At 55.7% G+C, this 14,100-nt stretch overlaps 1 protein-coding gene across 1 annotated transcript in view; it reads left to right on the top strand.

Annotated features, from left to right (window-relative positions):
* LOC142920185 (protocadherin Fat 1-like) overlaps positions 1–14,100 on the top strand; it is a 66,970-nt gene that overhangs the window by 27,235 nt on the left and 25,635 nt on the right. Inside the window, exons 5-7 of the mRNA XM_076062652.1 lie at positions 9,974–10,718; positions 10,809–13,248; positions 13,391–13,515. Of these exons, the coding sequence (XP_075918767.1) occupies positions 9,974–10,718; positions 10,809–13,248; positions 13,391–13,515 (3,310 nt within the window). The remainder of the gene's footprint in view (positions 1–9,973; positions 10,719–10,808; positions 13,249–13,390; positions 13,516–14,100) is intronic.

Consider the following 14,100-nt stretch of genomic DNA (forward strand, 5'->3'; position numbering starts at 1 on the left):
CACACACACTACAACACGTTTAGAGACCCACACACACTACAACACGTTTAGAGACCCACACACACACTACAACACGTTTAGAGACCCACACACACACTACACCATGTTTAGAGGCCCACACACACACTACAACACGTTTAGAGACCCACACACACACTACCACACGTTTAGAGACCCACACACACACACTACAATACGTTTAGAGACCCACACACACACTACAACACGTTTAGAGACCCACACACACACACTACAACACGTTTAGAGACCCACACACACACTACAACACGTTTAGAGACCCACACACACTACAACACGTTTAGAGACCCACACACACACTACAACAAGTTTAGAGACCCACACACACACTACAACACGTTTAGAGACCCACACACACACTACAACACGTTTAGAGACCCACACACACACTACAACACGTTTAGAGACCCACACACACATTACAACAAGTTTAGAGACCCACACACACTACAACGCGTTTAGAGACCCACACACACACTACACCACGTTTAGAGGCCCACACACACACTACAACACGTTTAGAGACCCACACACACACTACCACACGTTTAGAGACCCACACACACACACTACAACACGTTTAGAGACCCACACACACACTACAACACGTTTAGAGGCCCACACACACACTACAACACGTTTAGAGACCCACACACACACACTACAACACGTTTAGAGACCCACACACACTACAACACGTTTAAAGACCCACACACACACTACAACACGTTTAGAGACCCACACACACACTACAACACGTTTAGAGACCCACACACGCACTACAACACGTTTAGAGACCCACACACACACTACAACACGTTTAGAGACCCACACACACACTACAACACGTTTAGAGACCCACACACACTACAACACGTTTAGAGACCCACACACACTACAACACGTTTAGAGACCCCCACACACACACTACAACACGTTTAGAGACCCACACACACACTACAACACGTTTAGAGACCCACACACACACTACAACACGTTTAGAGACCCACACACACTACAACACGTTTAGAGACCCACACACACACACACTACAACACGTTTAGAGACCCACACACACACTACAACACGTTTAGAGACCCACACACACTACAACACGTTTAGAGACCCACACACACACTACAGCACGTTTAGAGACCCACACACACTACAACACGTTTAGAGACCGACACACACACTACAACACGTTTAGAGACCCACACACACGCTACAACACGTTTAGAGACCCACACACACACACTACAACACGTTTACAGACCCACACACACACACTACAACACGTTTAGAGACCCACACACACACTACACCACGTTTAGAGACCCACACACACACTACAACACGTTTAGAGACCCACACACACTACCACACGTTTAGAGACCCACACACACACTACAAAACGTTTAGAGACCCACACACACACTACAACACGTTTAGAGACCCACACACACACTACAACAAGTTTAGAGACCCACACACACACTACAACACGTTTAGAGACCCACACACACACTACAACACGTTTAGAGACCCACACACTCACTACAACACGTTTAGAGACCGACACACACACACTACAACACGTTTAGAGACCCACACACACACTACAACAAGTTTAGAGACCCACACACACTACAACAAGTTTAGAGACCCACACACACTACAACACGTTTAGAGACCCACACACACACTACAACACGTTTAGAGACCCACACACACACTACAACACGTTTAGAGACCCACACACACACACTACAACACGTTTAGAGACCCACACACACACTACAACAAGTTTAGAGACCCACACACACACTACAGCAAGTTTAGAGACCCACACACACACACTACAACACGTTTAGAGACCCACACACACACTACAACAAGTTTAGAGACCCATACACACACTACAACACGTTTAGAGACCCACACACTACAACACGTTTAGAGACCCACACACACACTACAACACGTTTAGAGACCCACACACACACTACAACACGTTTAGAGACCCACACACACACTACAGCACGTTTAGAGATCCACACACACTACAACACGTTTAGAGACCCACACACACACTACACCACGTTTAGAGACCCACACACACACTACAACACGTTTAGAGACCCACACACACACTACAACACGTTTAGAGACCCACACACACACTACAACACGTTTAGAGACCCACACACACATTACAACAAGTTTAGAGACCCACACACACTACAACACGTTTAGAGACCCACACACACACTACACCACGTTTAGAGGCCCACACACACACTACAACACGTTTAGAGACCCACACACACACTACCACACGTTTAGAGACCCACACACACACACTACAACACGTTTAGAGACCCACACACACACTACAACACGTTTAGAGGCCCACACACACACTACAACACGTTTAGAGACCCACACACACACACTACAACACGTTTAGAGACCCACACACACTACAACACGTTTAGAGACCCACACACACACTACAACACGTTTAGAGACCCACACACACACTACAACACGTTTAGAGACCCACACACGCACTACAACACGTTTAGAGACCCACACACACACTACAACACGTTTAGAGACCCACACACACACTACAACACGTTTAGAGACCCACACACACTACAACACGTTTAGAGACCCACACACACACTACAACAAGTTTAGAGACCCACACACACACTACAACACGTTTAGAGACCCACACACGCACTACAACACGTTTAGAGACCCACACACACACTACAACACGTTTAGAGACCCACACACACTACAACACGTTTAGAGACCCACACACACACTACAAAACGTTTAGAGACCCACACACACTACAACACGTTTAGAGACCGACACACACACACTACAACACGTTTAGAGACCCACACACACACTACAACAAGTTTAGAGACCCACACACACTACAACAAGTTTAGAGACCCACACACACTACAACACGTTTAGAGACCCACACACACACTACAACACGTTTAGAGACCCACACACACACTACAACACGTTTAGAGACCCACACACACACACTACAAGTTTAGAGACCCACACACACACTACAACACGTTTAGAGACCCACACACACACACTACAACACGTTTAGAGACCCACACACACACTACAACAAGTTTAGAGACCCACACACACACTACAGCAAGTTTAGAGACCCACACACACACACTACAACACGTTTAGAGACCCACACACACACTACAACAAGTTTAGAGACCCATACACACACTACAACACGTTTAGAGACCCACACACACACTACAACACGTTTAGAGACCCACACACACACTACAACACGTGTAGAGACCCACACACACACTACAACACGTTTAGAGACCCATACACACACTACAGCACGTTTAGAGACCCACACACACTACACCACGTTTAGAGACCCACACACACACTACAACACGTTTAGAGACCCACACACACACTACAACAAGTTTAGAGACCCACACACACACTACAACACGTTTAGAGACCCACACACACACTACAACACGTTTAGAGACCCACACACACATTACAACAAGTTTAGAGACCCACACACACTACAACACGTTTAGAGACCCACACACACACTACACCATGTTTAGAGGCCCACACACACACTACAACACGTTTAGAGACCCACACACACACTACCACACGTTTAGAGACCCACACACACACACTACAATACGTTTAGAGACCCACACACACACTACAACACGTTTAGAGACCCACACACACACACTACAACACGTTTAGAGACCCACACACACACTACAACACGTTTAGAGACCCACACACGCTACAACAAGTTTAGAGAGCCACACACACACTACACGTTTAGAGACCCACACACACACTACAACAAATTTAGAGACCCACACACACACTACAACAAGTTTAGAGACCCACACACACACTACAACACGTTTAGAGACCCACACACACTACAACACGTTTAGAGACCCACACACACTACAACACGTTTAGAGACCCACACATACACTACAACAAGTTTAGAGACCCACACACACACTACAACACGTTTAGAGACCCACACACACACACTACAATACGTTTAGAGACCCACACACACACACTACAACACGTTTAGAGACCCACACACACACTACAACACGTTTAGAGACCCACACACACACACTACAACACGTTTAGAGACCCACACACACTACAAAACGTTATTAGGGGCAGCGCTGTCACCAACCCCTCAGCGTGCCGCCGTCTCCATCCCGTGCTGCTGCTAACGGCCCCACTTGGTGCTGTCCGCTCTCACCACTCTGCAGGCAAGTGGCAATGTAACTTTCACCACTAACTATCACTAACTACTATCACCACTAGCTACTATTACCACGACAGCCACCACTACTATTACTACCACCACGACTATCACTAGTACCACCACTACTGCCAGCACTACTACCACTGCTACTGCATTCGACGATGTGTCTACTACAGGGGGTGTGCGGTCTCTATATATGTAATGTGTATGTGGTCTCTATATCATGATAACAATGTGTGTTCACATTCTTGGTTCTTTCGTTAAAGTCGCGTAGACGCAAAATAAAATATATTTCACGACGTTTCGATCGCAACACAAGCGATCGTCATCAGGCGAAACAGAACCTAGCAGTATAGAACAGCTGAACAAGGAAGAACACAGCGAGAACGCTGCTACCACAAGGGGTTGTATATGTCAGCTGTGTCAATGGGCGAGATTATGGGGAGAGAGATTAGTGAGAGATGAGCATGTCAAAGTCAATGAGCTTCCGTCGCCGCATGAGAGCACACCGTCGCCGCACGTGCACACAGCGGTAGCGTTAACGGGGGATTGGTACTGTCGATGGGAGAGAGGGAGAGCGATTGGCGGAGATTACCAAGCGAACGTCAAGTCTGTGGAGCACAAACTGGCCAGGCCTGTGCTGTGAGAGGCAAGCGCGTCAACCACCGCAGTAGTGGCCGTGCCAGGTGAGACACGCGCCCATCGAACGGTAAGAACCATTGATGCATCGAGGCAAAGGGAGCAGAGTTGGCGATATTAGTGAGAACCCCAGCCCGTTAATGCAAAGATGCATCCCACAGGGCAATGCAACTCAGTCGGAGATAACGGCCAAACGGCAGGAAGGTTGGAAGCATCACAGCGAGTTATTACTTTACCCGGTTCATAACGTCCTTCCAATGATTGCTCGGCTTATGCCCATCTCCTCGGTTGAAATTGTTTCTGCGTTTATATATCTGGACGGCTTGATGGACAAATCTTCGATGGTGGCCCAAAGGTTTGCGGAGTATCTTGGTCTCGGAAAACACTATCGTGCAAGCCCACAGCGTTATAACAATGATCAGCCACGGCAGAGGTATTGGTTCTGCAGTGTTTCAAATTTGCCTTGTGTTCGCGAACACGGTCCGAGACACGTCGTTTCGTTTCCCCAATGTCACTGCTGCTGCAGACACAACTTGGTTTGTAGACACCCGGGTATTGCATGTCAGGAATGACATCCTTCACAGATGTGATCAATCACGGATTTTGTGTATTGTATTGATTCGTACCTGGATCTTGTGTATGTTTAAGTTTTTGGAAATCTTTTTGGTAACACCTGCTATGTATGGCAAGGTGATGGTTTTGACTGGGTGCTCAGATGGTTGTCTCCCCATGGTTTGGGATACAGCTTTGTGGATTGTGCGGCCTGAATATCCATTCATCTTGAGGGCCTTGTGTACGTGCTCCGGCTCACTGACTCGGTGATGTTGGTCGGAGATGCAGTGTTGCCCTATAGTGTAGTGATTTGATGGGGGAATTCTTCTGGGCCGGATGGTGTTGGGAATCAGGCTTTAGAAAGGAATCCGTGTGGGTGGCTTTCCTGCAGACGCAATGTCCCAATGAGCCATCAGGCCTCTCCTCGATCAAAACATCCAGGAATGGTAGCTTATCGTCATTCTCCACTTCCATGGTGAATTTGATGGATGGGTGTATGGAAATTATGTGGTTGAAAAAATGGTTCAGTGCTGGCAGGCCATGCGGCCAAATGACGAAAGTGTCATCTACGTATCTCTTCCACAAGGAAGGACGTAGGGTGGATGGCTGGATGGCATCTGTTTCAAATTTCTCATTGAAAACATTTGGTACCACTGATAAGGGAGAACCCATGGGGGTACCTTCATTTTGTTTGTAGAATATGTGTTTGTGTGGGGGGTCTCTCTATAATAATAATGTGTGGTGTGTGTGTGTGGTCTCTATATAAATAATAATGTGTGGTCTCTATCATAATGTGTGGTGTGTGTGGTCTCTATACAGGTGGTCCCCGACTTACGACGGTCCGACTTACGATATTTAGATGTTATGTGGGGGCTAGTGCACCCCTCCCCACTCCCCATTACGTGGGGGCTGATCTCACTCACCACGAGCGGGGGGGGGGGGCGCCACGTCTAATGGGTGGGGGCTGGTACCCCCCTCCCCCTCCACGCGCGGGGGGGGGGGCGATGTTCGCCTCCCCCACCCCCGTCCCCTCCGCGTTTGTGTCTCTCGGACCGACATAGCTAGCGGCTGGCCCAGCCCGCCTAGGGGTTGATTAGGCGCCGCGTGATTCCCCCACTCCGCGTGGCCTAACCGCGTGGATGATGTAATGGTTTGACTGGCGGCTGTTTAGAGTTAATTAATTACTCTCTGCGCGCTACGCTCGCGGGCGCGTTCAAGCGTCCCTCTAATTAATTAATTATTTGTGCGCGTGCGCGTCTTGCCTATGCCGATTAAAGTCACCCACACACCGTCGTTGCGCCGACCGCTGTCCCACCGCTCTTCACAGACGCACACATGGCACCACGCGTCACAGCGTCAGTCTGTGCTAAGATTTATTTCCCGGAGCGAATAGTGAACCCCCGTTTATGGCCCCCTCCAGCCAGCCAGCACCCTTCCTCCTATCACTTACCCGTCGCAGAGTGCGTCTATCCCCCAAGCTCGAGCTGACTGAATTGGCCCCCCTTTCCCGTACCCACTCACCTCTTCAGCTGCCCGATGGGGGCTGGGGAAGATGCTCACCTCGGGGACTTTTTCTGGCCGACCGTTTCCAGCTCCACCCTGCAGGCGTCGGACGGACGCTGAGGACGGCTGGTCTCTCCCGCCGCTCCAGAAGAACTCTGATTCAATCCGCCCCTCCGGCCCCCTTATGTCTCCAAAGCCCCTTAACCCCCGGGTCACATGACGTCATCCTGCGCATCCAATCGAATCCTCTTTGCGGCCGCTTTGAGCGCTCTGGCCGTTGGGTGGGGGGGGGGTCGCGTCATCCCCCCCCCTTCCCATTGTCTCTGTGCCTGCGTTCCTCGCCGTTGACTCATCGATAATCCCCTCGCTCCTTCCAACTTAAGTCAACTTCTTATCTGCCTAGGGGCTTTTCCCTCCCACCCCACTGTTTACCCTGCCGCTGGGTACTGGCTGAAGGTCCCACCCCCCCCCCCCGTGCTGTGTATGCTTCATCGCGGCCGGCCTGTAAAGCTCTATGCCCCCTTCTTGGGGGGGGGGGCGCCATGTAATCCGGTCTGGGGGGCTCGGCCAATTTCCTGGTCCGGGGAAACCGTGGAACGTCCCTGCTAGTGGGGTCCTCGGGTGAAAACCCATCGCACCAGGTGATCCCTCCTCGCGACCCTATGGGGGTGCATGCGGGTGTTTAGTGGGGCGTGCGTGCGTTCGTGGGATGGGGAGGGGGGTGCGAGGAGAGGGTAGAGCCGGCGGAGTTGCTCCGCTGTGGTGGCACCACAGTTACGATGGCGATAGCAATATGACAAAATAGCAAAATATTTTTAATTTTGCGCGGCAGGCAAACGCAGCAGCGTGCTACGAGGTACGAGACTGTAACTTGATCATCGCCATCCTCCTCTTCCAACAACTAAGTTAATTTTGATTTAAAGCTTTCGTGACTGCAGTAATTCATATTCTTAGTTTTTTCGGTAAAGTCACGTTGAAGAGAAACAACAAAATAATATTGTTTTATATATATTTTATTATTTTGTTGTTTCTCTTCAACGTGACTTTACCGAAAAAACTAAGAACTAAGTTAATGTGGCCATCAACAACCTAACATCGTTTAAGTGTGCAGACGACGGACAGAATCTTGGTGAGTCCAGTACAATATGATACGTTACGATATGTTCAATGCGTGTATGATAACATAGCTTTAGCGATTTCATTTTAGGGTTACTACGATACATACGTTTAATGCATGTTAAAAGTTTTTATAGCAGATAGGATTGTTTCCTGAAAACACTTTCTATGAAATTGCAGTTCACATAGGTAGGCTAAGAATTTGCCTTGTTTTTTACTTTGAATTTTACTGTGCAATACAGTATTGTAATGAATAAATACATACAGTATATCGTTTATACAGTACGATACTGTAAATTGCTCTGTTTTGCTAAACTATCACCATTCTTTAAGACTCCTGGGTAGGCTAAGGCCATCTTCGCCTTACGATATTTTCGACTTACGATGGGGTCGTGGTAACGCATCTCCATCGTAAGTCGGGGACTACCTGTATATATAATAATGTGGTGTGTGTGGTCTATATGGGGAGCGGTAGTGTAGCGGTTGGTGCGCTGCGCTATGAACCCAGCGACCCGGGTTCGATTCCCGCTCATGGCCAACACAATCAGTGACGATTATCTAAACCGATCCTGGGCCTCCCCTAGGTCGACTCAGCCTCAAATGAGTACCTGTTGCGGTGTGTAAACATCGCCATTGGGGAGACAAAGGCGGTCGGGCGTGGTTGCTGGCCACCCACCCCCTCGTGTACCGTTACCGGCCTTCGTAGGCGCTCGCAAGCAGCACTTGCCCCACAGTCTGTTAAGGCTACACGGGGGGGTCTTTGTCTCTCTAACCTATACAATTAATTTTATCGTCTGTCTGTGTCCATCTGCGCACACGTGCTTGCGAGGGATTTGGCTACCAAACCGTGGGGTTCACGTGAGAAATGTTTCTGCCAGGAAGCACGCCGTGGGCAAGCGCTGTGCCGTCCTCCCGTCGCTCGCATTCAAAAGAGTTAAAGTTGAGTTGTGTTGGCGATTTCCCTTTAAATATTTAGTTAGGTTTGCGGCTATTTATTTATTTCCCCACGCATCCTCGGCCCGGAGACAACGTCATCAGCTGCGCGCACGTGCACAACGCTCGCACAGTTGGCCCCTGCAAGCTCTCACGCACCATCGACGGAGGTGTGCGTCCTTTTTTATTCGCCTGCACACTCTACAAGGCAAGTCGCACACATTGGTATCGTAAGCATTTATATAATTACACTTTGCACCGCTGGCAGGGGTTGCCCCTAGCAATGCACACACGATCGGCACACATTTTCATTCGTGTTAAAACTGCAACAAAAACGCACACAACACGCTGAGGTTGAATGTCCTCTTCTCCCCACTCCACACCAATGCATCCTGTTACTACTATAGAGCCCCTAGATATTATTATTACTGCGCTTAGATAGTATTATTGTAGCGTGGCCGGGGGAGCGGCCCAGCCCACACCCTACCAAGGTGAGTGGGTCTCTCTGGTCTCGCAGTGGGTGGGTTTCTGTGGATCTCTGTGCCTGTAGAAACGTGCCTTTTCAAGTATTTGGCTGCTGCTGTAATTATAAATGTCCATGAGGTGACGACGACGATGATGAGCCACTTTGTTGAGCTATCATTCACGACAGCCAATTCGCTTCTCAAAAAGCACTACCCGGTAGCTCAGCGGGGCGCCTTACCTGGCAAAAAAAAATAGTTTGGTTTGTGTTTGGTCTTGATCTGACATGTTAGAGGAGGAGGAGGACCGACACCCCATTGGGAGTGCCAGACTTTGGCGTCGCCCACCTCTCCGACCGCGGCTCCGTGTCGTCAGCGGCTCTCGGGCGCAGAGCCCGACGCCCGACACGATGGCCTCGGCGCTCCTCCCGCTGCTGCTCCTGCTGCTGCTGCCGCCGTGCGGGAAATGCCTCGAGGGCCAACGGGGCCGGCCGAAGCCCGCCCTGCGCTTCACCAGCTTGTCCTACAACGCCACCGTCTACGAGAACTCCGCGCCCAGGACGTACGTGGAGAGCCACGACAAGATGGGGATCCACGTCGGCCGCTCGGCCCCAGGGGCCCGGTACGCCGTCGTGTCCGGGGACGAGGGGGCCGCGTTCGAGGCAGAGGGGCTTGTCGTGGGCGACTTTTGGTTCCTGCGCGTCCGCACGAGGGGCGTGCCGTTGGACCGCGAGGAGCGCGGCGGCTACGCGCTGGGGGTGAAGGCGTTCTCCGAGAACGGCCGCGGGGCGGCGTCCGCCACGGTCTTCGTCCACGTGCTGGACCGCAACGACCTGAATCCGCTGTTTTCGGCTTTGTCGTACGCCGCGAGCGTCACCGACGACGCGCCGGCGGGCGCCGCGGTCCTACGTGTCGCCGCCACGGACGCCGACGAGGGCCCCAACGGGCGCTTCAGTTACGCCCTGGCGCAGCGCTCGGACGCGTTCGCCGTGCACCCGACAAGCGGCACGGTGACGCTCGCCAGGAGGCTGACGGAGCCCGGCGATGCGGGGCTGCACGAGTTCAAGGTGATGGCCGTCGACGGCGGCGGGCTGAGCAGCTCGGCGCGCGTCGCGGTGAACGTGAGCCGGGCGAACGCCCATGCCCCGCGCGTCACGGTCGTCGCGACCCGCGGGCAAGGGGTGCCGTTCGCCGACCCCGCCGCCGCGTAGGCGGAGCTCGCCGCGGTGGACCGCGACGCCGGCCCCGAGGGGGAGATCGTCGCCGTGGAGATCGTCGCCGGCGACCCCCTCCGGGCGTTCTCCATCGCCCCTACGGACGGCGCCGGCCCCGCCTCGGCCTACGCGGTGAGGCTCTCGGGGCGGCTGGACTGGGCGGACTTCCCCTTCGGGGTGAACCTCACCGTGCAGGCTCGCGACGGGGGGAGGCCGCCCAGGCACTCGCGGCCCATCACGGTCACGCTCCGGGGGGGCGGCGCCGCCGGCGCGTTCGAGCGGAGCGTCTACGCGGGCACCGTCGAGCGGCGGTCTCCGCCCCGCGCCGTCGTGCTCGCGGTCCGAGCCTCTTGCGGCGCGCGGGGCTGCCGGTACGTCGTCCGAGGCGGCCCCGACGGCGACTTCTTCGCCGTGAACCCCGCCACCGGGGTCATCTCCGTCCGCGAGTCCCTGGCGGCGGTCGACAGACGCCGCTTTGAGTTCGACGTCGGCACCGACGCCGGCCCGGGCGTCGCCGGGGTCGCGATCGACGTCGCGGACTACAACGCCCACGCCCCGGTCTTCGAGCTGCCCAACTACTCCACCTCGTTGAGCGAGGACGTCCCGGCGGGCACGTTCGTGCTCATCCTGCACGCCGCCGACGACGACGAGGGGGACGACGGCCGCGTGACGCACGGCCTGGCGGAGGACGAGCCCGGCCCCTTCGCCGTCGACCCCCGCACGGGCATCATCGTCACGACGGGGCCGCTGGACCACGAGGAGACGGCGGGGGCCTACCGGCTGCGCGTGCGAGCCTCGGACTGGGGGACTCCGTTCCGCCGGGAGGCCGAGGCGACCGTGACGGTGAACATCACCAACGTGAACGACAACGCGCCCGTCTTCGAGTCCGTAGACTGCGTGGGCGAGATCCCCCGGGACCTCCGGCCGGGCGAGCCGATCTTCACCGCGTCGGCCATCGACGCCGACGAGCTCCGGCCGGTGCTCTACGGCATCGCGTCCGGGAACGGGGGCGGCTTCTTCGCGCTGGACGGCGCCCTCGGCGTCGTGACACTCGCGCGCTCCCTCGCCGACGTCGCCGCCGGGCCGGCGGGGGCCTTCCGCCTCGGCCTCACGGCCACCGACGGGGAGCTCTCGGCGGAGACGGCGTTCCTGAACGTCTCGGTCGTGGACGCTGCTCCCGGACGGGCGCCGTCATGGCGGTGCGTGGAGACGGGGATCGCCCGGAGGATGGTCGCGTGGCTCCACCGGGCAAACCAACTGCGAGACCGCCCGCGCCCCCTCGCCGCCGGCGCCGTCAATTGGCACGCGCCGGCGTTCGCCGCCCCGGTGGTCGCCGTGGAAGTCCGCGAAGATTTGCCAGTCGGGGCCGAGGTCACCCGAATGGAGGCCACGGATCCGGACGACGGCTTCGAGGGGAAGCTGCTGTACGCCCTGACGGATGACGGCGGGGCGAGCGGCCTCGCCGTGGACGCGGAGACCGGCGTCGTGAGGGTCCTGGTGCCGCTGGACCGCGAGGCCGCCGCCTCCTACCTCGTGAACATCGTCGTCCGCGACCTGGGCACGCCGCGGCGCTCCACGAGCGCCGCCCTCCGCGTCGTCGTCTCGGACGTCAACGACAACCGGCCGGAGTTCTCGCGGCGCGCCTACGAGGCCCGGGTGCCGGAGAGCGCGCGGCCGGGCCGCGAGGTGCTCCGGCTAGAGGCCGCCGACGGCGATGCGGGCGCCGCGGGCGCCGTGCGCTACCGCCTGCTGTCCGACACCGACCTCTTCCGCGTGGACGCCGAGACGGGCGCCCTGGAGGTGGCGGCGCCGCTGGACCGCGAGCGGCGCGCCGAGCACACGCTGCTGGTGGAGGCGTCGGACCTGGCGCCGGAGGAGAGCCGCCTCTCCTCCGTCGCCGCGGTGACCGTGACGGTGGAGGACGTGGACGACCACGCGCCCGCGTGCGCGCCGGCGCCCCTCCGCCTCCGCGTGCCCGAGGACTTCCCGGTGGAGGCCGTCCTCGGCTGGCTGGACGCTCGCGACCCCGACGCGGGGCCGGCCGGGGAGGTGCGCTACTCCCTGCCGGGCGAGGACGAGGACGGCGGCACGTTCGGGGTGCACGAGACGAACGGGGCCCTGCGTCTGGCGCGGCCACTCGACTTCGAGAGGCGGCGCCGCCACGACCTGACGGTGGTCGCGCGCGACGGCGACCCCGGGGGGCCACCGCCGGCCGCCTGCCGGGCGATGGTGGAGGTGGTGGATGTGGACGAGAACGACCACGCCCCGCGGTTCGCGGAGTTGGCGGCGGCTGCCGCCGTGCGGGAGGACGCCCCCGTGGGCGCCGTCGTCGTCACCGTCACGGCCACGGACGAAGACCGGGGGATCGACGGGGAAGTGCGGTACTCCCTCGTGGACGAATCCGGCCTGGGCGTCTTCAGCATTCATCCAGAGAATGGTAAACCGCACCTACTCCCCCCCCCTCCTTCCTCCCTTCCCCCCCCCCCTCATCCTCCTCCTCACGGCTCACGACGCCGACTGACGGCTCACGCCGGCGCCCGTCTCTGCCGCGTGTCGTGCACGGCGCTCCGCGCCGGCAGGGATGATCGTCACGGTGCAGCCGCTGGATCGGGAGACTGCTGACAGCTACTGGCTCACGGTGCGCGCGACGGATCGCGGAGTCATCCCTCGCTTCTCCACACTGCACGTCTACGTGGACGTGCAGGTACGGAAACTCACACACACGTACACACACACACGTATACACACACACACACACGTATACACACACACACGTATACACACACACACGTATACACACACACACGTATTCACAGACGTATACACACGTATATACACACACACGTACACACACACACGTACACACACACACACGTATACACACAACAACAACCGCCATTCGCCACTAAGTGGCGGTGACATCACCACGACGCTTGTGCCAGGCTATGTGCACACTGAGGCCACGTGAAGTGTCGAACGCCCGCTGGCAGGAGGTCACGGGGCAGACCTAGGTGCCACAGGTCGACTGACTGAGATGACTGGCTGATGCACCACCTGTACCCCCTACTGTGCCAACCTGCTGTGCTTTAGCCACTCGGCGCTCCGCTCGTTGTTGTGAGCGTCGCTCCTCCGCCCTCCGTTGTTGTTGGATGGCGACTACCTACAACTGCCCAGTAGCGTCCTTCACGAGCCTCCTCCACAGAGGCCGATCTTGACACCGCTGGTACCAGTCATCGGCAAGTCCACTCAGCTCCACGTCCTCCTGTACCACATCATTCCATCTCTTCTC

This window comes from Petromyzon marinus, unplaced genomic scaffold (genome assembly GCF_048934315.1).
Source record: "Petromyzon marinus isolate PM22_M1 ecotype Great Lakes invasive population unplaced genomic scaffold, UKy_Petmar_22M1.pri1.0 PM_G_Scaffold_7, whole genome shotgun sequence".
In the NCBI taxonomy this organism is placed as follows: Eukaryota; Metazoa; Chordata; class Hyperoartia; order Petromyzontiformes; family Petromyzontidae; genus Petromyzon; species Petromyzon marinus.